We start from the raw sequence: 27,113 nt of genomic DNA, 5'->3' as shown, positions 1-27,113 counted from the left end.
CTGCCAAGCTACTCAGGTTCCAGCTTTCTTGCTGCTGTAGCTAACAGGCTTGGTTTCTTCATTCTTTCATGTGTCTCTGGGGATTTTTGCCTGGGTTCTTCCACTGACACTGAGTTCCTCCCCTTGACAAAATTACATTTTAACATTGAAAAGTCAGTCAGAGCCTGGACACGCAAGGGTTCTTCTTAAAACGTTCTCCTTGCAACCTGCAGATCCTTCTCGCTGCCGGTGTAATGCCTTTTATGGCTGGGTAGAAATGTTCTGCATGTGTGTTTGATGATTTCTTACCACTTGCAGGATTCCTTCTGATCCCCACCTATCAGTTCAGATTTTGTTGCAAATCCTCCTTCTGCTTAGCTTGTGGAGCCTTGTAGGCCAGAGTATCCTACTATGAAGGCCTCAATGAAAGCAGAAGGGTCATTGGCCTCCTCTGCTTCTGGCAGGCCTGTGTAATTCTGTCTTGGTCTATTATCCCAGGCATGGTTTCAACATACAGACCTTTAGTATTGCAAATGCTGGTGAAGTTAAATTCTCGGATCTGGAGTTCTTGCTGCTAGTCCATGCACCTACTCACTGTGCCAGGCCTGGTTCCCTTTGGCTTGTGTTGCGCTACAGGCCAGCTGGTACTTGGCCAGCTTCTCATCTACTAAATGCCTCTGGTATTTCTTTCAGAGCAGCCAGCCTGACTGGTGATCCCAGTTTTTCTGGGACATAGGCTGCATTTGAAGATGATGTCCCTGGCAAAAAGGCTGTACTTTGGAGGTGAGGCATGAGGAGTAGGGGGGAGTATCCTTGTGATTTTAAGTGTGATGCAACGAGAGACAGAGAGAAGTGATGCCCTTCCATTTTAATTGCCAGGGAGAAGGGAAACTGAGACTTAGAACGGGATAAAGTGAAACAGAATTCATAGCTTCAGATGTTGGCTGCCTCTGACCCTCAAGGACCAAGCCTTTTAAATAGCTTTCCTGCTACACACTTCCAGGGAGAATGTGAACTGGACATCCTTGCAGGAGCCTGGTACTTGCTGCACTTGCCATAACGTTGTTTTACACACCTCCGTTTGGGGCCTGTATACCTTTCCCATGTTCTAAGCATGTTTAGGCCACACCTGTGAGCATCTCTTGAGCAGAATAATGGGAGATGTTGAGATGATGGACAGCCTTGGAGTGAACCTGGAATTCAACACAAAACTGATTTTAAAAGAATGGTTTTTCATGCAACGTACCATTGGCCTGTGGAACTCACTGCCACAATGTATCTTTGAGGCTAAGAGCTTAGTAGGATTCAGAAAGGGTCTGGACATTTATAAGGAAAATAAGAACATCCAGAGTTACAATAATAAAGATTGAAAATAAACATGATGAGATAGAAACCCTCATCCCTCATGGCACAAGTCAACTTTTACCTATTGGGGTCAGGAGGAAACTTTATCTGGTTATCCCAGAACTGTAGAGTTTCTTGCACCTTCCTCTGAAGCCGCTGGCACTGGCTGCTATCAGACATGGCATGCTCAACTAGATGGCCTATGTAGCTGCACCTACAGATCAAGAAGTTTTGTAATCAGCAGCAGTCCAGCTCAGATACAGACTCATCCTCTTCTCTGCCCTCTCCCCCCACCCCATCTTTTCTGCTTCTCCATCTTACTCCTCGTTTGCTCCTTCACCCGACTGTTCTGTCACCATGGGACAATCCAGCCCAGAATCAGCTACAAGCGGGTGTGGTTTTCAAGCCCAGGGAGAATCGGTGCGATGGGGAGTTGTCAGTTGAATGTGTACTCTTCTTTGTTCCTGCTGCTGATCAAAGGGCTACGGTCGGCTCTCACTTCCCTGGGTCAGCATGGGCTGGAAAGGGCACCACACAGTTCTCTTCCCTCTGAACTTCGCAGCAAAGTGAATCTGCCAGGGACCATCATTCCCACCAGCATCACTCAGCTCTTCATCATGAGCCTTGTTGCCACCATCTGTTTCTAAGGCTCTGTGCGGTGGCCCAGACATCTGAGGGCCAAGCTCTGGGGTTTTCCTTCCAGCAAGGCAGTTCAGGTGTCCAACACCGGGTGGTTTTGAGCCTTGCTTGTCTATATGCTGGGGACGCTCGCTCTATCTTTCCTCTTAGAATTTCTGGTGACGCAACTTCCCTCCCTATGCACCCTCGTGACAGCTGGGATCAGCCCATGTGCTTGTGCTAATGGGCCCTAGTACTACCCAGCTGGAGACTCGGAGAATGGTGTTCTTGGTGGAAGGCACCAGGCTCTGTGAAAACACGCTTCCCCCAGAACTTCAGCAGAGCTCAAGTAGGCATGGTGTAGACTAGCTGTTCACTCAGGATTTTCCCCGCGGGGAGTGAGGCTGGGATCAGAACAATGGTGCCACGGCCAAACCTAAAGCTGCAGGGTGCTTCTGCCAGCCAGAAGGATTCTGCCCCATCAGGGGCAGTGTGCTGGGGGGATTTAACTGCTTGTGCTCCATTGTTGCATAGTATAAAATAGAGCTGCTTCTTGATGACTCAGAGCTCTGTGGGGAAAGCAACATGAGCCCTCTGTAGAATAAGGATAGGTTTCCCTAGCACCTAGGCCCTAGCGGGGCATATCACATGTTTCTCTCCTCATCCCCTTCTGTCCAGCCTCCATCCACCACTCCCCTAATACTCACCAGTAACACCCCTGCTCTGGGTTCCTTAGGCCTGGTCTACACTGGGGGGGCGGTGTCGATGTAAGATAAGCAACTTCAGCTACGGGAATACTGTAGCTGAAGTCGAAGTATCTTATTCTGACTTAACTCCCGTCCTCACCGCGCGGGATCGACGTCCGCGGCTCCCCCGCCGACTCCGCTACTGCCGCTCGCTCCGGTGGAGTTCCGGAGTCGTCGGGAGCACGTTCGGCGATCGATATATCGTGTCTAGATGAGACGCGATATATCGATCCCCGATAAATCGATCGCTACCCGCCGATATGGCGGGTAGTCTGGACATACCCTTAGAAATAGCTAAGACAGATGCAGCTAGGCTAGACAGTGCTAGAGATGGCAGAGCCTTGAGAAAAGGTTGTACACTGAATCTTGGGTCATATATCATGGGACCCACTTGATTGGTATCTCAGGTACCTCCAGCATTGCTTACCCCTGGCTGGGGGTACTTATTCTTAGAACTGGTTGAAACCTCCAAAATTAATTTCTGCAAAGAAAAACTCATTTTTTTCACTGAACAAATTTTAAAGAAAATGACACAAAAATTTGTGTTTGACTTTTTATTAAAAATTTCAGTTTGGCTTTTGAAAACCAAAACAAAAGGAAAATTTCTATTTGAAATTATACAAAAATGTCTCTTTTTGAATTTTTCTCTCAAAAATTGAAAACTGCATGGAAACCAACTTGGTTTTGCCAAACATTTCAATTTTCATAAAGTTGCCTCTTCGTATTCTAAAAATTCATCAAGTTTTTTGTTCTAAAAAGTTCAGCCAACTCTGGTTATCATTGTATGTCCTTTCCTGGGCTGAGGCTATCCCTAGTCAACGTTAGTTAATTGACCGGGCAGTTTTCATTGTGCACGCCCTAGAGCCAGGAGTGACGGCCTCATTCAATTAAATCAAACTGGGAATGCAGAGTTGGATTTCCTCGATTACGTCTAACTCCCTAGATGTAACAACACAAGGGCTTCACTGACATGAACCAATATGGGTGTTAACAAAGTAATGTGCCCACCTGCAGGGGTTTGTGGACTCACTCCATGGGCAGTTGAGACCCAAGCCGTGAGGAAGTCAGGTAGAAGGAAGAGGGCAGTACTAGAGACCTCAGGCTGCGTTGTCCACTAACATAAATCCTTCAAACCAAGCTGGGTGAGGGTCTTAGCACTGAACTCCACCCAGATCTGGAGGGGTGTGAAATTGACAACACTAGGTATGGAGACCAGGAGCTGCATGGAAATTTTGCAATGAGTTTCTTTTCCGGTCCTTGTTATAAATACCCTCATTCTAAAACCCACTTTGCCTTAATGCTCAAGCACAGCTGCACTACATTTTTAGACCTACATGTAAGGTATCTCCGTCACTCCACCCCCCTCTCCTCCCCCTCGGGTGCACCTAAGGGCCCTGTGTCTGTGATCAGAAATAGATAGTATCCACTGACTTGCTAATTGTAATGCATTCTGATAATGCCAGCTATAATTAGCTATGTGTATCAGAGCTGGTTTGTTGGCGGAAGTTTTCCTGACCCCATTATTCTAGTTTAAATAGAGGACTTTCCGGGGCGGGTGGGGGGCTGGAGTGCCTCACAAAGCTCAGCATTTCAGAGCCAGATCTTGCTAAGTCTAACTTAGCCATCTCTGAAGAGGCCAGCGTGGATTCAGTTTAACTAGCTGTGTGTCCATACAGAGATAATGGCATATGCTGCTTTTTATAAAACACTGCTCAGATCACAGGGTACGTGGTGAATAGACACAAGGACAGGTAGGTTCACTGCTGCAGGGCATCTACTCTATGCTCATAGACTCTGAAGGGCTCACTCTGCTAGCATGGAAGGGGTTAATGTGTTACCATGGCATCGCAACCCTGACTGATCTATCTGGGGTGACTTTAGGGCACCCTAAAATGCGACTTTTAGCCCTAATCGGAGCCAAGGGTGGTATAGAGAGGAACAGTGCAGGCTTCCCATACACACACTGTACTTGTATCCTGAGCTGCAGCACCCCACTAGTCCAGTCATGAGCACTTCACAGCTCTCCCTATGCACCTATGGCTTGCCTTGCTGCTCCTCTCTCCGTTCCAGTCCCACCCTCTGCCTCCCAGCAGATCCACAATGCACCCAATTCCCAGCTTGCAGCATCTCTTGGACTTACTGTTGGGCTTCAGGAAGTCTCCAAGTGCAAGTTGTTCCTATCCTGCAGTGTAAATCCTGTTTCAGTCTGGGACTTCCTCTGAACAGAAATGGCCAGCTGTGCTTAGCTGCACCAAATTAACTACTTTGTGATGTGAACCAGATTCTCTCAGGTAGTCAGGTGAGACCATTAAACTTATTTAATCTTTGATCTAAACTTCTGAGGCAGTTTAAAGAGTATGATCCTACTCTGCCCTGTCTTGCTTCCTTGATTGTATAGCAAACTCACCATAAGCATATAGGTACAAAAGCCCTTAGCTTCCTTTTCCTGCAGTCCCACCCAACTTCATATGTTATAACACAGGACACACATTGATAAATCCTCCAAGATGGTACCCTGAGAAGATTGTACTGGCTGAATACTCTGGGACCAACTATTTCTGCATATAGTTTGCCAACTACTGTTCTGTCTGACCAATCTATCCTGAGGACATCAGCAAGGTAAAGCAGCACCTATTTTGACAATTGTGGAGTTCGATAACATTACACACAAGGAGGAGAAAGCACTTCATGTAATACCCTGCAGCCAGACCTCAGGCTATGATATCATTGGCTCTTACAAGCTAATGAGGGTTGGGTCAGGTCAGCAAATGGATGGGAAATTAGGTATTTCAGGAAGGGGCACTGGTGAGTTCTTCCACTGGAGTCAGTTCTAGACCAGTGCCTTATTGTGGAGTTGGGGACATTGCTTTGCTAGAGACATCTGTCTTTCAAATGAAATGTAAAGCTGAGGTCCTGATTGCTTCTTGTCATTAAATATCTTGTGTCGCTTTTTGTGACTGTGAACATGTAACCCCATTGTTTTGGCCACATTCCAGTAGTACCTGAATTGCACCTTCCATTGCAGTTTCAGTTGGATGCAGTGTTTTTCTCCCCTTTCTCTCCTAACCTACCAGGTAGTGTTGCTGTTTGTTATTAAACTGCTGGTGTGTTCTAGCTGAAATTAACCCAAGAACTGCCACTGCCATCACTGCAATCTCTCCTGGCCTCACCTAGACACTGGGAGATGGAGTTTTCGGAATTCAGCAGATAAGCATTAGTCCAGGCCTGCACAACATGCAGCCCGCGTGGGCTCACTGTGCAGCCCACGGGGGGGTGAGTAGGCAAGCAGCGGGTGAGGGAGGGGGCCGAAGGGGCGGGCGGGCAGTGGTGGGGTGAGGAGGTGAGCCGGGGAGGGGGCTGAGAAGGTGAGCGGGCGGGCAGTGGCGGGGGCAGGTGAGCCGGCAGGGGAGGAGGCGGGGCTGAGGAGATGAGCGGGCGGTCAGTGGCGGGGGCTGAGTAGGCGAGCCGGAGGTGTGGGGGGACTGAGGAGGTGAGCGAGGAGTCAGTGGCTGACCTGTTCTACTGATCTGGTCTGGCTCCCATCCCCTCTCCAAGGGTTGCAGCTGTCTGGAGGTGCTGCCTTCCACGCCTTCCTCAGTCACACCTCATCCATTCAACAGGGCAATTGATTACAAAGTGGGGGGAAGATCTTATTCTACTAGCAAAAAGACATTTTTCTTTTACCTTAATTATACTACCTTAGGGCCTCGCTAGAACATATTTCCAAGGTTCAATACCGCTGTTTCGGTGGGGCAGCGCTGGGGAAGGAGGGTTTGTTTCTGCGGGGTGGGCCGTGCGGGGGGGAGTATTTCAGGGGGGCTGGGCAGCGCTGGGGGTGTGTGTTGTGTTTCGGGGGGGCTTGGCGACACTGGAGGGGGGTTCGGTGGGGGGTTCAGCCCTCAGCTGTTTTCTTTGGAGTAATATGGCCCTCGCCGCTTTACGAGCTGTGCAGGCCTGAGCTCATATGGAATAAATGGGGGGGACCCATTGCTTGGCCAAAAGTTGGTTTGATTTGACGTTTGCAGGGTGTAAGTAACCTACCCATTTGCACATATGGCAGCGTGGTGCCAGCCTCTGGCTGTTGGTAGGCACTGGAGCTGGGCCTATGTGCACGATGGAGAAGGGGACGGAGTGGAACAAGAAAGGTAGTACAAATATGATACGTTTTTGTCACCTGAAGTTTTTGGTGCATAAAACTCTGCAAGGGAATGGCCATTGTGCATGATGTGTCCCAAAGAGAATAGTACACAATGGGGTGGGGGGAGTTTTGGGCTGTGCTGTCTGCTATCCAATAAAGTCCCCCAAAGATTAACTAGGACAATCGGCTCTTCGACTGTGGGATCCCACACCAACATGGAAACTGAAGAGTTCAGCTGTCCCAGGCAGCTGAGTTATCAGCTGCTTCATGAGCATCACCTGTTGCTGAATGTAACAGTGGTGAAGAACTGCACGCAGGGCATTTCAGGCTCAGGGAATCACATGGGCTTTAGAAGATCATATGCTGCAGGGTTCAATCCTGCAAGGTGCTGAGCACCTTCAGCTGCCTTTGACTTCAGTGGAAGTTGAGTGTGCTCAATGTTTGTACGTGATCAGACTCCCCAGACCTCCATCTGTCCTGTGCCGGGATCTGATGTCCCTAACCCATCTGCAGGCAATGCCTCATTTAGCTACGACTGCAGCTCACGGAGAGGAGCATGGGGTGCAATGGCTGGGGTTGGCCATTGGTGCCTACAGAATAAGTAGGATACCAATGGTTCCCGCTTGTTAGCCCACTAACTTTTTATTACTTATAGGGTTCAAATAAGAACTAGATAAATTCATGGATGATGGGTCCATCAATGGCTATTAGCCAGGATGGGCAGGGATGGTGTCACTAGCCTCCGTTTGCCAGAAGCTGGGAATGGGCAACAGGGGATGGATCACTTGGTAATTATCTGTTCTGTTCATTCCCTCTGGGACACCTGGCATTGGCCACTGTTGGAAGACAGGATATTGAGCTAGATGGACCTTTGGTCTGACCCAGTATGGCCGTTCTTATGGTCTCATCACAGACATCTTTTTGGGTGGTCAGATTTCCAGGTGGAAGGGAGTTGTCAGACCAGGTTTCTATGGGAAGCTGGTAATCCCACAGATAAGAGGACATTGTAGCCAAGTGGTTTCATCTCTGGATGTGCCCCCAGCAGTGGAATTGGTCAAAAGCTGAATGCAAGAGTGTTTTTTGACTTCCTGCAGGTTACGCTGCGAGTGTCTGAGAAGCAGGGAGCTAGCAACCGTTCCCCCACAGGCCCTGCTGCTGAGCTGAGGGTATACTTTGCTTTTGACTCTCTCTCTTTGCCTTTTTTTTTGAGTCTGCACAATGACTTGTTGTTATGTAAAACACCAGTGAGAGTGAGCCAGACAGAGAGAGGGAGAGATTCTTTAGTGTCGGAATCTGAGTCACATGGGCCTGTTTTATATCCCCCTCTGCTAATCTCGTTTCTATAGAAACAAGAATGAAAAAAAAAGTCGAGCTGAGAGCGAGAGAACTGAGGTGATGGGTGAGGGAAATATAGGTGGTGAATGAGGAGGAAGGGCCGGTGTGTGTGGGGGACGTGTAGGCAGGATAGGCTCAAGAGGGGATCTGGCAGTTGCAAAGTGGGGACAGGGACCAACGGACACTATTCCCAGCATGAGTGATTAGCTGTGACGGAGCGCTCGTGCACACACGCGTATGTGTGTTTGGGGGGGGGGGGGATTGTTTGTTTGTTTGTTTGAAACATTTTCTGAAATGAACTGATCCTTCCAAGAAGGGGAATCAGGAGAGACTGAAAGAAAGGGACCGGAGCATTGGCAGGTGAGTGAGCAAATGGGGTAACAGGCACCCACCTAGAGGGCTCCAATGCCAGCCAGTTTCTGTGTGTTTTTGGCATTCTTTCCTAAGTGGGGATCCACCAGTGGTGCAGCCCACTGGCATGGGGTCCCACTCCCCAAGATGTCGAGTTAGAGACATTTTCCCCAAGCACTGAGCTTGCCACAGTGAGAGCAAATAGTGGCGAATGGGACCCAGGGCACACTGCCACTCAAAGACATCAGCATGTGTAAGAACATGCCATTCTGGGCATCCAGGTGAGAGGGGTTTTGCAGCAAGACACCTGCATTAGACTCATTGAGTCGAGGGCTGTTTGGTGTTGTTTCCTTTCTGAAGCCTGAAGAATGTTAAGCCCTGGCTCCCTAAAAGGCTGCTGCTGCGTGGGAAGCAACTCCCCCTGTTAATGGTCAGGTTTGATTTTTGATTCTGATTGTATCCATGTAAATCAATAGCCCCGGTGAGCTGAATCTCTCTGGAATGTAAACTCATGCAGTGAGCAGTGCTCTCTCCCTTCCTGCTCATGTGCGATGAGTCCTCCCGAATCCCGGCATGAGGCATGTGTGCCCGTCAGAGTGACCCCAGTTAGAAAGTTGGATCCTTAAGTGACAGAATCGTGATTTGGGGGTGGGGGGCAGCAAAATCATTCATCTGTTTTGGTTGTTGTAGAGAGTCTGGGCTGCTCATAACCATTGCACCAGCGTGTGCACTGCTTCCCAGGACCTTAGCCTATCTATAAGCACATGTGTTGCCTCTTGGGACACAGTGCTGTGTGTAACTATAAAGCATGAGAATATCTGCTGCCTGCCTGAACCATAACCATTGCATAAGCACATGGCTTGTCTTTGGCTTGCTGTAGTCAGTGCACAGGTGTAAGTGTTTCCTACCTGGAATATGGGTTCTCAGTTTTGATTGCACAAATGCAATCTACAGCCTGTCTACTGCCACTGCATAGGTATGTGTCTTGCAGGGCTTGACTTGTCTGTAAGCATTGTACAAGGGTGAGTGCTGCCTACACCAGTTCTGGTCTGGCAGCAGCTATTGGACAAACTCAATCTGGTCTTTCTGTAACCACTGCATGGAGGTGAGTTCTGCCTACCTGGACCCCCGTCTATCTGTAACCATTGCAGCGAGCCTGAATGCTGCCCACACTTACAGTGTGTCCTGTAACGCTGCACTTGAGACTCTGGGCTGGGCTTACCACCCCACAAACACACCTGTTTCTTCCTGAGACTTGGGACTTTCTAAAATGATTGTATAATCAAGCACATGACCTTCTGTAAATACAAACTGCAATAACTCTTCCAGTCTCCCATTCATGAGTGCCTAGTGTAGAATTTAGAAGAAGTGGTCGTTAGCAGGTGCCCGTTCTGGCAGGTATAGCACGGGAGTGAGCTGGTGAGATGTGATCTGGTTCTAGGTTACAGGAGGAATGGTCTGTCAGAGTAGTTGGGATATGGTGCACACTTGCTCTTGTAGTCTGTTTGCTGGGATTTCTCTTCTAATCGCTTTCCTCTCACTATACTGCTAGGGCAATACACCCTGGGCCCAGTTCATTTCTGATGTAAACCCAGTGAAGCCATTAGGATGAATTGGGCACTCTATATTTTTGGTTTCAAGCGAGCTTTGCCAAATGTCACTCAGCCATTCCATGGACTAGTGAGTGAGTCAAACACAATTTTAAAAAAATTCGCCATCATCTTTATAAAGGGCAAGTGAGTTGACTTTGTGCCTGGGTTGGTACATCTTTGTGACAACTTAGCAAGACTCTGCTAACTGAGGAGCATGTCAGAACCAAGGCATCCAGGTCTCACCGTGCTTCTTGGTTTCTCTCCTGTTTCACTCACTAGTGCTCCTGCTGCCTGTGAGCATTCACTTGAACAATCTGATTTTGGAAGAGTCATCCATTGTGGTGGTAGAATCAGAGAACACTGTCTGGGTCAGATGAGGAGCTTCCTGGCTTGAGCGTTGAGGCAATATCATTAATGTCTTCCCTGCCTGTGCTATGCAGGAGAAGAGGCTGTAAGAAGATGAGCAGGGATGGGAGCAGACACTACTTGTTGTAGCCAGGACCAGGACCAGGACACTAGCTTTGAGCCTGAGCAAGCGCTGCTTTGGGGAAGGGTTTGACTAGGTTGCTTTCAGAGTTCTCTTTGCTGCCTCCACCCATGCCAGGGGACCATATCAGTGAGCAGTTGTAGGAAGAATAGAACAAATAATCAAAATATACCAGGTTTTGTGACTGTAGCTAAGGCCATAGCAGCACCAGGATCCTCCAGCAGTGTTTGTGTCTAGCCTGGTCCAGGTGACTTTTTCTCATGTCAAGGAGCAGGCATTGAGGCTGGTGTGATGGCCACATTTACCATGTGACGTTCCTGCTGTGCACTTATGTGCATGAAGCTGTACTTTTATATGAGAGCAAATGTGATGCCTTTGAACACCCCTCCCCCCCCAGGCATAGCTGTGATAATTCCCATGTCCCCATCATGTTTTCTGCTGGTTTTAGTTAGTTGCCATGTTAAACTAAAGGCTTTTTTGAGGGGAGATCAGGGTGTTATTAGGAGGGAATAGCTGCAAGCTTCTCCTCAGCCGATAAATATTTTTGTAGACATTTAAATGCTGAAATGGGGCAGTGAGCATGTTTAATCTGGCTGGCAGATGGTAAATCCTGGAGGTGTGATTGACAATACAACACGGTAACTGAACAGCCTTCTCTGATAGGTAGGAGAGGATTCTTTCCACCACTGTGGTTGATACTTCATCTGATGGTTTTCTGTGTGTGCTCCATTGGCTTCTCTGAGGCAAAGAGAAAACAAATCAAAACCTTTGCAGGTGCAGAACTGAAGGAAGAAGCTCTGGAAATTCCAAACTTTGCTTGCCAAGCAGAGTTCTCCTGCTGGAAGGCATGTTAGGCTTCTACTGGCATTCAGTAGCAATCACTGAGGACAGCTGATATTCAGTAAAGCGTTGAGTTTCTCCTCTATAGTTGGTGGATAATGGAGGTGGCTTACTTCAGTCCCCTTTCATTGGGTTGGCATTAAATTCAGCTTTGACCCACCTGGTCTGCTGTGTGCTCTAAAGGACTGCGTCCAGCAGGAAGTTGTAAAGTTGCCGCTCATTGTGTGGGATGTTTTGCATGGCCACATTTCCAGCTGGCTCTTTGAGAAGCACTCTCACATGCTGGGGCAGGAACCAGTTGCAGAGACTGAGATTACTGGGCTGGATTACAGCAGCAGCAGCACTGTGTTTAGTTTATACATTATTTCCTGTTGTTAGGTAAGTTATCCTAAAGCCTGCCTCAGTTGTTCTTCAAATATCACATCTGTGATAGCTCTGCTGCAACCTGGCAATCAGAGAGAGGGGGACAGTGGTTCTCAAACTGTGGTCTGTGGATCACCGGTGCTTGTTGGAGCTCTTCACGGAGGTTCATAGGGGGACATGGTTTGAGAAGCAAGGAGTGGCAGGAGGGAGGTGTTCCTAACTGCTCCACACAATGAAAAAGCTGGAGATCGCTCCTGATCCTCATTCCCACCCAGCTCCCATTCCTGCTTTCTGAATGACGTCCTAGTCTGCGTGTGCTGAGATTGGAGAAGTTCCATTTTAAAACATTGAATAAAACTGCCAGCTATGGCAGTAGGAGTCGGCTGGAATGGCATGGATATGGGTGCTGTGCAACACCCTGGAGAAGGCTAGCCATTATGTTGTGCGTAATCCTATTGGCCACACTGATGGAAGCAATAGGGTGTCATCAGTTTTTCAGCAGCTGATCAGTCCACTGAACAAAAAGCAACTGTCCTTTTTTAGGTCTTTTGTGCACACCTAGATCAACTGATGTTAAGCTGCTGGAATGACATTCATGCCAATTTCTTCTGAGACATGCAGCACCTCAGTGTTCTCATCTGTGTATTGGGGGTCATAATACCAGCAATACATCGCAGAGGGCTTGTCGGGATTAATTCAGTCAGTTTGTGAAGCACTGTGAGCTCCTCGCATGGAAGGTGCGTTGGAAATGAAAATATTATTGATGATGTTTATTGTTATTACTGTGGTGTTCTCTTCTGCTATGTGAGAGGAGGAATAGGGGCCACCCCTTTGCACTGCTAGTTTGGTTGTGACTAGTCACCAAACGGCCATGCTACAAGAAATGTACAAAGTGGAATTTAAGGAGAGGCTATTAAGACATTTACAGATGTTTCAGTGAAACCAGACAATTTCCCAATCAGTGTATCAGAGCACTTGGGGTTCTCATTTCAAAGTAATAAGAAAGCAACTAACTCTCACCCACACACATTATAGTTCATAGATTCCAAGGCCTGAAGGGACCACTGTGATCATCTAGTCAGACTTATTGTAAAGAGGGAGGGAGGCAGGCCAGCCAACCCCCAGGGGACAGGTGAGAGCCCTCGTCCCACTGCAGTAGAAGAATGGTGATTGGACTGAGGATGGTAACCCAGCCTTTGAAGCAATTGATGCTAAAGCCTTTCTGCCTATTGCTTGCTGCATATCAGTTAATTGCCTTGGGTTATGCATTTCTGGTGATGGGGATACTGCAAACTGCCTGATTTATCTGCATATAGTCTCAGTGTAGCAGGTATGATTCATCCCCCTACTGCAGTACAGTTTATATAAACCACTATTGTATAAATAGCCAGATGATACTGTAACATTCTCCTAGGTTTCTAATTGAAAAAATACCATTGGAACTTTCAGATCCACACAGGAAGCAGGAGTTTACTTTAATGAGTTGTGGAAAAGATGTTCCTCCAGAACTGCAATAGCCTGATAACTGGAAATGGTTATGCTAATGAAATTTTCAGATGATGCTGAACTGGGAAGGGTCATCAATATCAGTGAGGAAACAGTGATGGCATAGGAAAGATGGACTAGTGGGGAGGGCACTGGACTGGGTCTCAAAAGACCAGGATTCAAGTTCTGGTTCAGGCACTGTGGGCAAGTCATGTAATAGATTCATATGTTTTTAAGGCCTCCTAACACAGGCCGTAGAATTCCACCTCATTACCCCTGTATTGAGCCCAGTAACTTGTGTTTAGCTAAAGCGCATCTTCCAGAAAAGCATCTGGTCCTGATTTAAAGACTTCAGGAGATGGAGAACTGACTATTTCCCTTGGTAGTTTGTTACAATGGTTAATCACCCTCACTGTTAAAAATGTGTGCCGCCTTTCCAACTGGAATTATTTGTCTGGCTTTCACTTCCAGCCGCTTGACTTTGCCCTGGGCCTCAGGTCCCCATCTGCAAAGTGGGGTTAGAAGAGACCTAGCTCATAGGGGTGTTGTGAGGATAAAATTCCTTACTGATTGTGAGGTGCTGAAGGCTACATAAATATCTGGATAGATAGATCATCCAAAGGGATCTAGGGAGGCATAAACATGATCCAAAAATAATTAAACAAGATTCGACTGGGCGGGGTGGTGGTAAATGATACAGAGTACAGGAAAGAGAAACCCAGAGTGCTGTTGTGATGATGAAAGTGACCTAGGGTTGAGAGTGACAGCAACTTAGGTGTGTTTGCAATGCCATATGACAGCAAAAAAGGCCTGTGCAATTTGGGGCTCTGAGTGCAAAGGCATCAGGCTGCAGATCAGCAAGGTGACTCGATAGGCTCTGAGGGGATTGGTGGTCAGTTCTGGGCACTAGAAATTGACTAATTGGAGAAGTCCTAGAGGTGAGAGGAACTGATTGAAGAAAGAAGATTTTAAAAGTTATGTATGTTGCAGCTTGGTCTGGTACGGTGACTTTGGGGGAATGTGATGACTGTAGAGTGTAAGCAGCAAGAAGAGAGTGTAATTCTGTTGAGGGGTCCCAGGGGGAATTACTAGAAATAATGAGATGAAATTAAGAACAACATTTAGGCTGAATAGCATAAAAAACCTCCAGACAGTGGGGTCTATTGGACTCTGGTGGGAAATGGCAGAAGACCTATTACTTGAGATTGCTTAAAACTAGACAGCAAAAAGCACTAGGAAGTATAGTGTAAGGAACACCACTCTGCTGGCAGAGACATGGGCTAGATAATCAGAGGGGTCTTTCCTACCTCTGTGGTTCTTCGGGCCCAGTCCTCCCATTTGATGAGTGCTTCCTGATAGGTGCTGAAAGCTCTCAACTCCTATTGAGTGCAATGGGAGCTGCAGGTGCTCAGTACTACTCAGACAGCTCTCAGCCTCTTGCAGGATCCAGCACTCTGTCAGTAGAGAGTGCTGAGGACAGCTGGGAGAGGAGGCAAGGGTAGGGGATGCAGGATAGCAACTCCACCGCTGCAGCATCCACCTTGGTCTCCATGCTGGCAGGTGGCTAAACAGAATAGGGAAAATGCAACACAAGAACCGGGAAGTCAAAGGTAGTTACATCCACTTTACTCCAGGCTTGAATTTGGCACAACATGTCCCATTTCTGAAGGCCTTCACTACAGAACCTTTACTTCCATGTTCCCTCTTTCCCTGTCCCAGCTTTGAACACAGAAACTGCCTGAGAGATGAGAGATCACTTTACCAAGCCTCAGCTAATTGAAATATTACTCATTACAATATGAGCTTTGACATGGGATCAAAGGAGAGTGTTTAATGACAGCACTGGTGTTTGTGCAATGCGTTCTATTAGATAGACTTAATAAGATGCTTAAATTGTTCCTAATCTAACTCCTTCTCCCCCAGTGGTTTATTCAGCATTGAGAAAAATCTGTGTTTTTTAAAAGACAAACTGCCATCCCTTACATCAAAGCAAATGATTTTTTTAAGTTGTAAAGAATGACCCAGAAGGTCTGACCGACTCTTTCCCAGTGGTGATATTTACAAAGACGTCTTCTCCTTCCAAAAAACCATCTCCACCCTGTCCCAAGCAACAGCAATTTGTAAACTGAAAAATAAATCAATAACCAGAGTTAATGCATTGAAGATGTCTGTATTTAAAATATATCTGGAAAAAAGGCTAGCCATTCATGGTCTGTTTAATTATTGTACAGCAAGAGAGGCAGAGAGCTCACATTTCTGAGAAATACCTTTTTTGGGGGTATTTTGTTCCATTTAAGTCAGTTGAGAAATGTATTAACTTAAAAAATATATAGATGCACAAACTGGTACAAATGCCATATGAGCAGATTAGAGAGACATGGTGGGGGAAGTGGTATCTTTTCTTGGACCAACTTCTATTGGTGAGAGAGGCAAGCTTTTGAGCCACACCAAGCTCTTTGTCAGGGCTGGGAAAGGTACTCCCATCATCACAGCAAAATGCACGGTGCTGTGACACTGGGAGTATCTTTCCCAGACCTGAAGAAGAACTTTGTGTAGCTTGAAAGCTTCTCTCTCTCAGCAGCAGAAGTTGGTCTAATAAAAGATACAGGTGCCTCCCCCACCTTGTCTCTAATAAAAGAGGTAGTGCCTCCCCCACCTTGTCTCTTTAATATCCAGGGATCAGCACAGCTACAGCTACACTGCATACACATATGAACAGGTTGAAGTTTGTTTCCTTGCCGTGCAGATCCGTGCGGGTGGTTCTCATTCAGATGTGTCAGATCGCCAGGGCCTCTGTCCATATGGTTTACACCTTTGCAGCCAGACGTGTCACATTTCCTGGTTTTTCCACATTAGTCTTGTGTCCCAGTTTTTCTTTCTCCCCACTCCACCCCCCCCACCCCTGCATACACACACACAGCACAGAAGAAGGGGGAGAGAGTGGGAACTGAAGCTATTGCAGGACATTGTCCATCATCGGTGCAGCATTCTTGTTAAGAGAGAGAGAGAAGATTGATTGTTCTTGGAGAAGTAGTGTGGCATAGCAGATTGGGTACTGGACCGGGAGTCAAGATATGTGGGTTCTACTTTAAGCTCTGCCATTGAGCTTGGGCTAGTCACTTCAGTTCTGTACCCCTGGGTATCCTTGCTCTGCCTTGTCTGTTTAGATTGTAAGTTCATCAGGTCAGGGACTGTCTGTCGCAATGTGCATGCCAGGTGCAGTGGAGCCCTGGTATCATTAGCACCAATAATGACAGCAGTACATTTTAGGGTTTTAAATGTCAAATGCTGTTGCTTGATGCTCAGTTTAAGAGAAGGATGGGTGGAAGGTTTGGCTGAGGTGCTAGGCACTGCCAGCCCTGCAAGCTGAACTTGGGATCTGAAAGCCAACATGGGTCTTTTCTGGCTTGTGCTTCATCAGTGGATGCCAGTAATAAAGATTCTGCAGGAGAAATTCTACCCTGAGCTACACCTCTAGAGCCCCACAATCCTCAAATTCTGCTCTCAGTTTATACCGATGCAGCTCCACGGGAAGACGGAGTGGCACAGAGGTAACCAACGGCTGAATTTATTTGAGAATGAACTTCATGATGTGCAAGCAGAACTAGATTGCAGCTTCTTTTTTTGGAGGGCTAATAGAAAGGAAAAGCAGTAAATCCTCACATCTGAGTCACAAAAGTCAGCGGCGGAGACTCTGCATGTGCAGATCATATGGGTTTGGTGATGCTGTTTGGGGATAGTCCCATTTCAGAGCAGATGAGGATTTAAAACAAAACAGAGAGTAAAACACAGAGAAAATGGCTCAGACTGGCAGTGGCTACCAGCAGCTGAGGAAGACTTGTGGGACCCCTCTGGGAAGCCTGCTGATGCTGCTTCTGACATGCCCAGTAAGAGCGGTGATCGAATGATGCAACGTCCACAATCCCATTTCAGCACCTCACACTGGCTTTTCTGGCTTCTTCCCGCCTGGGCATGCTTCAGGGAGCAGTGCCATGGAACCATGCAGAGGAGTCCACTCTGAAGAAGTGAACTGCAGCTCAGCCTGAGGGAGGGCTGAGGGTTTTTACTCATTCTTGTCTTCTTTTGGATCAAAAGGGGAGTAGGGACTTGGTGCTGAAGGTTGGGAGGGCTGTAGCATAGCAGAGGGAATGCAGTTATGTCTCGGGTCTGGAGGTTCCCAGAGTATTGTAATGCATTGCCAGCAGTTCGAGGGAAGTGATTATTCCCCTCTAATTGGCACTGGTGAGGCCACATCTGGAGTATTGTGTCCAGTTTTGGGCCCTCCACTTCAGAAAGGATGTGAACAAATTGGAGAGAGTCCAGCAGAGAGTCCAGGGGCCTAGGGCACATGACTTATGAGGAGAGGCTGAGCGAACTGGATTTGTTTAGTCTGCAGAAGAGAAGCGTGATGGGGGATTTGATAGCAGCCTTCAACTACCTGAAAGGGGGTTCCAAAGAGGATGGAGCTTGGCTGTTCTCAGTGGTGGCAGATGACAGAACAAAAGCAATGGTCTCAGGAAATACTATTTCACTAGGAGGGTGGTGAAGCACTGGAATGGGTTACCTAGGGAGGTGGTGGAATCTCCATTCTTAGAGGCTTTTAAGGCCTGGCTTGACAAAGCCCTGGCTGGGATGATTTAGTTGGTGTTGGTCCTGCTTTGAGCAGGTGGTTGGACTAGATGACCTCCTGAGGTCCCTTCCAATCCAATCTTCTATGATTCTATGATGCAATATAGTAGCAGCAATGCAGGGCTGTCTCAGTGCTGGAGGTTCCCAGGGGCTGTAACGTAGCAAAGGGGATGCAGGGGTGTCTTGGTGCTGGAGGTTCCCAGGGGCTGTAACGTAGTAGAGAGGATGCAGTCACATCTTGGCTATGGATCCTCAGAGGTGCTGTTCTCTAAAATTGCTGAGTGGCTGCCACCCTTGCCTGTTGCTTTCCATCCATGCGGGAAAGGGGCATGGTCAGTGCAAAGACCTGACATTTGAACTTGTGTAGACATGAGTTGTATTTGCTGTTCCAAAATGTCTCCATGGTGGGTTTATTTCCAGATCAGCCCCCAGAATGAAAGCTGCTCAGTGTTTCCAATCCCAAGCTGGGGATGTGCAAGCGCTCTGGGCTTTTTGTGAATGGGAATGTGACTGTGACAGAAGTTTCACGTGTACCATTCCCAGCTGCCTTTGCTTTTCTTTGTGGAGGTTGCTGAGCCTCTGGCTTGCACTGACCATCTTGCCGAGCAGTGAAACAGGCAGCATGGGGGGAGCCCAGAGCAGCCAGTTTCCATCCCTTAGCTACTGCCTTGTCCATCATGGGAACTCTCTGGATCGACACTGAAGCAAAACATTCACACCTTACAGGGTTGTTTTATTTCTGCTTGAGCAGGAAACTGCAGCCGATGAGGAGTTAGAACCTCGTGCTGTTGGGGTTGCAGATTCACCATCAGAAGGATTTCTCAGCTGCTGAGCTGCAATCGCTCTGCAGATCGGGGTGCATCTTGCTCACCATACTCTTGTTCTCTGGTTTAGGTAACTGCATTCTGCTCCAGGCAGGTCTCAGTAACACATTCTCTTTCACTGATTAGGGGTGAAAGGAACAGCTCTTACTCTCTGTTTGTATCCAGGTGGATAGAATTATGCCTAATGCTATGGAGCCAAGACCTGCTCCTCCATTATACCCATGCAATACTGCTGGCATCAGTAGGGCTGTGCAGATGCAAATGATAGAATTTGTCCCACTAAATCAGTTCTAAAACTGTTGCTGCTTCATACCTACCCTCTCTGAGCCTTCTGCTGCTTCACCCCTGCCTCTTATGAGCATCCCTCTGCCTTGCCCTGAACCTGCCTCTGGTCCCTAAGGTGCTGCAGTGAAGTTAACACCTCTCCTTTCCCCCTCCCCAGGTCGGAGAGCAGCCTCTCTAAGTTTGCCCACCGCTTGTCAGTTAAGCAGAAGCAGGAGAAGAGGAGGAAAGCTGAGTATGCCTCAGCTGAGCTGCCTGCATTCCGTCCCAGGTCTCTGAGCATTGAATGGTAAGAGCTTCAGGGTAGGGCTGAGACGAAAGGCACTTTGGACCCCAGCCCTCAGCTTTCTGCTGAGATCCCTCCAGTGCAGGGAGCTCTTTGGGGTTGTCTGAGCCCCACCACAGTTGCTGTTGTCTGTTAGTGCTGAGTGATGTCAGGGATGTACAGAAAGGGTAGTGAGGGGCTACCCATTTGCACTCCTCCTCTCAGCACTGGAATATACCCTCTAGCAGAGACAACCCTGAAAGACACTTGCAGTACAGACCTGGGGTGCAGCCACTATCTCCCAGCCTGTGCTGGAGCGGCTCAATGGGGTCTCAGACACTTCCCCAGTGATGTGAGGCAGAGGGGATGCCATGACTGGCCTCTTCCAGCATCTGTGAGGCAGCAGTGACCCCCGTACCTCTCAACAGGCTCTTCCCAGTGTGAGGCAGAGGGGACCCACCCATCATAGATCCCTTCCAGCGTGTGATGCACAGGGAACTCTCACACAGGCCCCTGTAGTGTGTAAGACAGAGACTCCCCATCAGGCCCCTGTAGCGTGTGAGGCAGAGCCCCCTTCCACCCACCCACCCCTCGAACAGGCCCCAGTAGCATGTGTGGCAGAGGTTGGGCTCAGGAGTTAAGTGGTATAGGACTGCTAGTCCTTCCCAGGATGGGACACAGAGGACGGTGAGGGTTAAAGGTGCCAAAGGAAGACAACTCCCTGCCTGTGTGGGGAGAGGGGACTCGGGGAGGGGGGGCGCTAAAAGAAGCTTTGCAAGGTTGGGAGTCAGTGTTGGGTTCCTGTTTGCCCTGCTAGTCCATGAATGTATCTCTGGGGGAGCAGCGAGCATGCTCTGGGAGGTGTGTGGGAGGCAGACGATGAGTGCTAACTATGTGGGATGGATACAGCTTCAGCAAAAACTTTTAATTAAGACAATTATTTGTTCTGAGTGAATAAACAAACTCCCTGCCTGGTGTTATTGCAAAACAAAGGGATCCAGGCTCCAACGCCGAGTCCTTTGGCTGGAGCTAAAGAGAAGCCAGGAAACCGGGCAAAGGAGGCCTTATGCTCGAACAGTCTCTAGACACCTTTGCATTCTCCCTCCTTTAGGAGCTCTGGAGGGGTGGAGCAGGAAGCTGAAACCACTGGGGCTCTTTGCCCACAGCTTCCACCCCTTCATTCCACATGCAGGCCCCACCCAGCCTCCCTCACCAGCTGTCAGGGGATCAGTGCAACTGGCACCTTGTCAGCCAGCCACCCACCTAATGTTTATAAACTGGACCAGGCTGCAGTTCTAGGAGGCAGGGTTGTCTGATGGTTAGAGCATGGCGCGAGGTGTCAGGAGACTTGTGATCTATTCCTAGCTCTGCCACGGACTTGCTCTAGGTAAGTGACTTCACTTCACAGTGCCTCATTTTCTCCTCTGTAAAATGAGGGTCGTGATCCCTCCCTCCCATTGTAAAGTGCTTTGAGATCTTTGGGTGACATGCACTGTATTAGTGCAAAATATTATTATTGTGGTGTTCTGTAGGTGTGACACACGCACAGAACCCCAGAGATGCCGCATGCAGTGCTCCAGCTTGAGCTAAACTGCCAGCTTTATTCTGAGACTGCTCCCCTGTTTGAGATGGAAATAATTTATCCATGGTTTGTGTGTCTTGATGAGATAGTCTTGAAGTCCACTCATAGCTCAATCCTCTCAGCATTAAGGAAGGATTTTTTTCAAAATGGGAATTGTGCCTTTTTTTAATTCCTGAATTGGATAAAGAAATCAGAACTTTAAAAAAAAATTCCTTAGGAATGTCATCTGTTTTTCCCCTGCTTTTGCTGGAGAACTCTGGGCCATTTATTCTAAGCTCTAACTCCTTAACGGAAGGAGTGTTGAATCCTTCAGATAGGCTGCCTTTCTCCATAATGGTAATTAGGCATCAGCGTTAAATAGGTATTAACAAAACCCACAGAGTCTTAAACAACCTGACTAAAAATCCCTTTCCTTTCCAATTGCTCAACGTTCACTCTCGTAGCTCTTCTGATGTCATCATTCCATCCTTCAACCATCATGGAATCTTCCAAACTAGACAAGACCTAAATTTCTAATGTACAAACCAAAAAACAAATGAACAAAAACCCAGTTTAGACCTTTTTCCAGCATAAAGAAGCAAAAAAGGCACAAGCCCAATTCCTACCCATCCCCCTTTGCTGGTCATCTTTAACCATTTAATTTTTACTGAGTTTCCATATTATCTCTGGAGTATATTTCAGCTTCAGCTGTCAGTGCTGGGGGGAGCCAGCTGTCTCATGTTTGTTTGGCAATAATAAATGATAATATTTCACAGGGTTTTGTGAGGCAGCCTGGAAACAAATCCTTAGTGAGGAGTAATCACTTGCAGGTAAAACTTGCCAAACACAACCACTTTGGAGACCAAGGATAGACAATCTGTGGCTCAAAATTAGAATTTTTCTAATGTTATCCCACCTGTCGGGGGTTCTAATGGCTGAATGTAACCTCACTGGAGTGTAACAATCATCCTCCATTCATGTTTGTACCCAGCAGTTTGCAACACTTGTGGCTCACTTACACCTTCCTCCCTGCACAGGTATGCTGAGAGTATTTCCTGTCAACCCACCATAATGCGCCCACAGAGATCAGGCATAGTCTGACTCCCAGCATTGCCAGAGCAAAGGGGGTGGAGGCAGCCATTGACCGCTGCTGGCAGCATACTGCAGCATGAGGCCATGGGCCATTTCTAGGCAGGGGAGGCCCAGCTCTCGGGATCAGGCTGCTGATACTGTAGGAAAGCACTAACTTCACTTGTGAAGGTGTAGCTAAGGGCTAAACTTCTTGTTCTTCTCCCAGGCCTCTAGTCAGAGGTGCTATGCCTTTCCAAGGCACCCCATCCTCAGGCATCACAGCGGGGCACTTTGCTTCTTCCTCTTCTTTTGGGAGGCCCAGGTTCACAAGTGTTCAGTCGAGCAGTGTGAATAACGGGGCTTGCAAGTCACTGGGGTGGGGGAAAGAAATGTTGTGGGTCAAACCAATTTTTCAAAATGTTCGGAAAATCCAAAAATCAAAAAATTGTTTTGGGTCAAACAAAATATTTTGTGTTGATTTTGCCCATTTTAAAATGGTTTGGGTTGTATTTTTAATCAAATTAAAGGAAATTACAAAACAAAGTCATTTTGAAACAAGAAATTGAAACATTTCATTTAGAAAAATGTCAAAACAGAACAGATTTTTCAAAATTTTTGCGTGCTTGGTGGTTTTGACTGAAACAATTCAGCAAAACCAGCATTAATCTGCAAAACATTTAGGTGTTGCTGAAGCTGCATTTTTTGCCAAAAAAAACGTTTTGGCCAAAAAATTTCACCTAGCTCTAGTGTTCAATAGTCAAGTGTAAAAAGAAAGTGGTCTAAGACAGCACAACATTCAGGCTTCATTCCTTCCTGCACATATTCTGACTTCTCTCATCAAGAACTTCTTTACAGGTTTCAAAGATATTACCCTATGCATAAGCTTGGAATGATTAGATTTGTATTGGTAAATATCAGCAAACATTGATTTCACCACACACACAAACTGACAAAAAATATTTCCATCAATAATTGACATGTACAGAGGCAAAGTAAGAAAAATGGTGGTTGAGAACTTGTTAGAGTTTGATTTAAGGTCATTTACTTTGTATGTTTTGACATGATGTTGACAATTTATGTTTTAATGATTGTAAAGTTTTAACTTTTTGAATCTCAACCTCTACTGTCATTAAATAATTGTCTGATCCCCCCCATAATTTCCCACAACTGACAATTTAAATAAATAAAAATAGAGGAAGATGCTTAAAACCCATAACTTTGTGCAACTGTAAAAATTTAAATTGAGAAAAATAGAAAAAATGCTTAAAATAAACATCGATATTATCTGTCAAAATTATAACCTAAAAATCGAATTCTGCCAAGCCTAGGTATATACAGAAGCATACTATCATACTATAACGCCCCCTATTGGGTAGCAATCTATTGTAACAGTCAGAGCCATAATTGAGCCCCTAACCATCTTAATGTCTTCAGAGGATATTGTTTGGATCTTCTACTAACCGCTTCCGTTGTTGTTCTGGTTCAGTAGGAAATCCAGGAGCTACAGTAGGCATATTGTTCCAGTATAAGAATTTAATTTACTTTCAAATATACATGGCCAAGTTTTCAAAGCCTCAGGATGCCTGTGCGGACACCCACATGCACTCTGTTCAGCACTAACACTAACATGCACCGGCGAGAGATTCTAAAGTGGGCATGTGCAGATAATAGCATTTTAAACCCGTCACCTAAGCATTGGGATTGGTGCTGGAAAAGGGTGTGCGCAGGTGCTCACATGCACAATATTAGGGATGGACACACACCTGCAGGCTGAGTGGATGGCCATTTGAAAATGTGGACCACATGTGGAGGTAACACATTGTACACTAAAGCCAGGCCCTGCAAAGGAGACGTTCACTCGCTTGGCTTTGTAATGTCATCATTCCATTAGTTCCTCCAGTCAGTGGGGTTTTGCTTGGACCTGGGGTCTGCAGGACTGGACCCCACGTCGTCAGTGCTTGGATATGTACATTCACACTCCTCAGTTTTATGCACAAGTATCTAATGTATACTTGTAAATCAAAATTGCAGGCTCTTTTTGGTGTGTGTGTGGGGGGGGGGGGAGGGGACACCTAGCAAGTGGGGTCCAAGAGCAGGCTCTGATTTGTTCTGGTGACATAACTAATAATACATATATTGGTACATATCCAATCCATTGATTACTTCTCCCAGCACTCCATCAGGAGCGAAAGTGTTCTCATCCTCATTCTTCAGATGCGGAAAATGGGGCACCAGGAGACTGAAGCTAAAATTTTCAAATTTTGAGGACCACTGATTTGAAGTGTCCATTTACAGCTAAAAGAACAGGAGTACTTGTGGCACCTTAGAGACCAACAAATTTATTTGAGCATAAGCTTTCGTGGGCTACAGCCCACTTACGGCTAGATTTTCAGAGTTACTGAACACCCACAATAGGAGCCACAGTTCTTTAGCTCTGCTGAAAATCAGGCCCTAAATGTCAGAAGCTGAGCACCCAGAAGAATAGGCACCCAAGTTCCGATTTTCAAAGGAATTTAGGTTTCTAAAACTCAATTATTTCAACAGGAGCTAGGCACCTAGGTGCTTTGGAAAATTCCATTAGATGCCTAAATACCTTTAAATATCTGCCCTTTGGTGATTAGCCCCCAAGATCACACAGGCAGTCAGCATCTGAGGAGGGTCTAGAACCCAGCTCGCTTGCCTCCGCTCGCCCTGTGTCCATGAGATGCAAAACATCAATAGTCCATGTTGGTTCTGTGGCACAGTACACGCTTTATTTAGGCAGCACATATTTATGTACTCTAAAAAGCAAGTGAAACAAGATTTTGCTCCTGAGTTTAGCTGTAACTACACGATGCCTGCTATGTTCTACTTGTTAAGAAAAAGGGGGTGAGGAATGAAGTATTGAGAAAACACTTATTTCATTCATATGTTATTTACTAATATAAGTACTTCATTATTAGACTTTTTTAGGCTATTTTTTTAAGCTGGTCCCACAAAGTTCCTTCTGTTAGGGACCTATGAATATGCCATACTGCCTCAGACCGCTGGTCCTTCTCGTCTGGGATCTTGCTCCTGGCAGATCCCAATACTTAATGCTTCAGAGGCCAGGCTGGTTGTGGGGCAGTCTGATGTTCAGGGGGAGGGGTAATGCAGAGAGTGGAATATCCATGTAGTGGCTTTTGTAGGATATATAAAGAAGGCCTGAACAGTGTTTTTATTTTTAAAATTATTCTTTCCCTTCTTATTTCTTATATTAGAAATTCAGGTCTGTTGTGCTGAAGGATTGTATGGGCAGCTGGAGAAATTGTAAGATTGTGGTATCACAGGTTTGAAGAGAGTGAAAGCTAGGAAATTGAGAGAGGAAGGGATTTTCAGTGAGACGGTTTATAACTCATTGATTTTTGTTTGTTTGTAATACCTGTTTAACTCCAGTGACCAAGCAACACATGGGAGAAAAGGTCTCTTTGTTAAAGATTCAGCACTTTCTCCTACTCAAGTAAGGACTGAGAAAATAAACATCCCACTTCTAACACGTTCAATGAGTCCTCTAGCAAACCGGAGATGACAAAATTTGACATTCTTGATATTTCTAAGGTTAAATAAAAACAAGCAGAAATCTTCCCCAAAACACCAATTTTATCGCTTTGCCACAGATCACTTTTAATTTTTTGCACACTTAGAAATTATCAGTTATTTCTCTATTTTACATCATATCTTAACCAGCTTTTAATCCATAACAATGTCTGTGTTCAGCTTGTCTCTTTAACACCCTCTTGTGAGGGACTTGATCAGAAATTCTAGTGCCTTTGTCTCAGCTTCATCTCGTTCGATTCTTCTTTTTTTCATGCTCTGAGCTTGTATCTTTCAGTTCCATTTGCAGTTTCAAATTTCATTAATTCACTCTCTCCTTTTCCGTTTTTTCTTTGTTACTTGTCTCTTTCTTTAACCTCGGCTTCTTTCTGCTTCTCTTCCCTCTCTGCTTTTCCTTTCCTGCTCATTTCCTCTGGTTGTTTTGCATATCTCCCTGATTTGTTTCTTTCCCTTTTTTCTAATCACTCCCCCCTTCTCTCCACTTCTTTCTCACGTTTTTCACGTCGGGGAGCCTCACTGTAATGTGTTGTGAGACTAGCTTATTCTAAGCTATTTTAGTAAAAATACTGTACATTCCACACTTTCCCATGTATCTCTGCTCTGCATTTTGGCAGCCCATTGCAAGCAGTTCAAGGATCACTGATGAGAGGATGTTGTCTAGTGATTAGAAGAACAGGAGATTTGGGTTCAGTTCCTGGCTGTGCATTGGTAAATCACTTAATCTCTGTTCCTCAGTTCCCCCTGTTTGTAAAATGAGGATAATAAGGAAACCTAGACGTTGAAGCTTATAGAGGGTTGGATTGTGCCTGCCCCATATGACTGGGGAAAAGAGGCAAGAAGGTTTCCCCATTATGCCCCTACACAGAGACCAGGTAGACTTGCATATTGTGCATTCCGCTGAGCACAAGGACTGTGCAGGGCTAGCATCCACAAAAGCACTAGCCTCTGGCAAGTATAGCTGGTCCTGAACGTTGTAGTGTGGGTAGGACCTAAAAAGGGTGGCTGTGTTCCCTCTGCACTAGAGGCCTTAGAGATACCAGGCCTGCTTTTGGCAAGGTGCATCCCAGAGCTCCAGCATGGAGCAGTGTCTCTCTGCAGTACCAGCCCCTTTCCAGGCACCATAGAGGAGCCAGCTGTCGTTGCATTATTGTTGGCAGGTAGATCAGGCCCAAGTTTTCGGTTTGGTTAAAAAGCAAAAGGCTTTTAATGGAAACATATTTATGATGCAGTTTCAAATTTTGTAATGCTGTAGACTTTCTCTTTGGGTTTAAATATTCCCTTGCAGTATGTGACCTCCACAACTGCAACTTTGGGCTGAGGTATGAGAACCAGAATGTGAAAATGACTCACACTCAACATGGAAGTGACCAGTGTGTTTTCATTGTCATAGCCTAGTATTCCTGATTTACATGAGGGTAAGTGAGATGAGACTTAAACTTGTTTTTATTTTCAAGCTCCTAAGAAGACCTTAGCCAAAGAGATGGGAAAAAATAACTAGAGGTGGGGGGAAAAGAACAGCCCTTGATAATTAAAGAGGGGGTGGGGAGGGGCATATGTGTGGGTCTGGGGTATGTGCAGGGCAGGGCCGGATTAAGACCTTTAGAGGCCCTAAGCACTGAAATGATTATGG

The 27,113-nt window shown here is 46.5% G+C and overlaps 1 protein-coding gene across 8 annotated transcripts in view; it reads left to right on the top strand.

Annotated features, from left to right (window-relative positions):
- The window catches only part of LOC120373766 (ankyrin repeat and fibronectin type-III domain-containing protein 1-like), a 740,213-nt gene that overhangs the window by 510,562 nt on the left and 202,538 nt on the right, over positions 1 to 27,113 (top strand). For 5 of the 8 annotated variants that reach the window (XM_039492609.1, XM_039492608.1, XM_039492601.1 and 2 more), the window contains exon 6: positions 19,174 to 19,302. The exons of 1 other annotated variant lie outside the window; for it this stretch is intronic. In XM_039492609.1, the coding sequence (XP_039348543.1) occupies positions 19,174 to 19,302 (129 nt within the window). Of the gene's footprint in view, positions 1 to 8,439; positions 8,521 to 19,173; positions 19,303 to 20,502; positions 20,666 to 27,113 lie in introns of those variants that run through there. 2 more of the 8 variants (XM_039492605.1, XM_039492606.1) reach the window with 2 other exon arrangements.

The sequence above is a fragment of the Mauremys reevesii genome, linkage group 10, assembly GCF_016161935.1.
Source record: "Mauremys reevesii isolate NIE-2019 linkage group 10, ASM1616193v1, whole genome shotgun sequence".
NCBI lineage: Eukaryota > Metazoa > Chordata > Testudines > Geoemydidae > Mauremys > Mauremys reevesii.
Note: the sequence above shows the minus strand (reverse complement) of the source record. Positions and strands in the feature narration are given on the sequence as shown.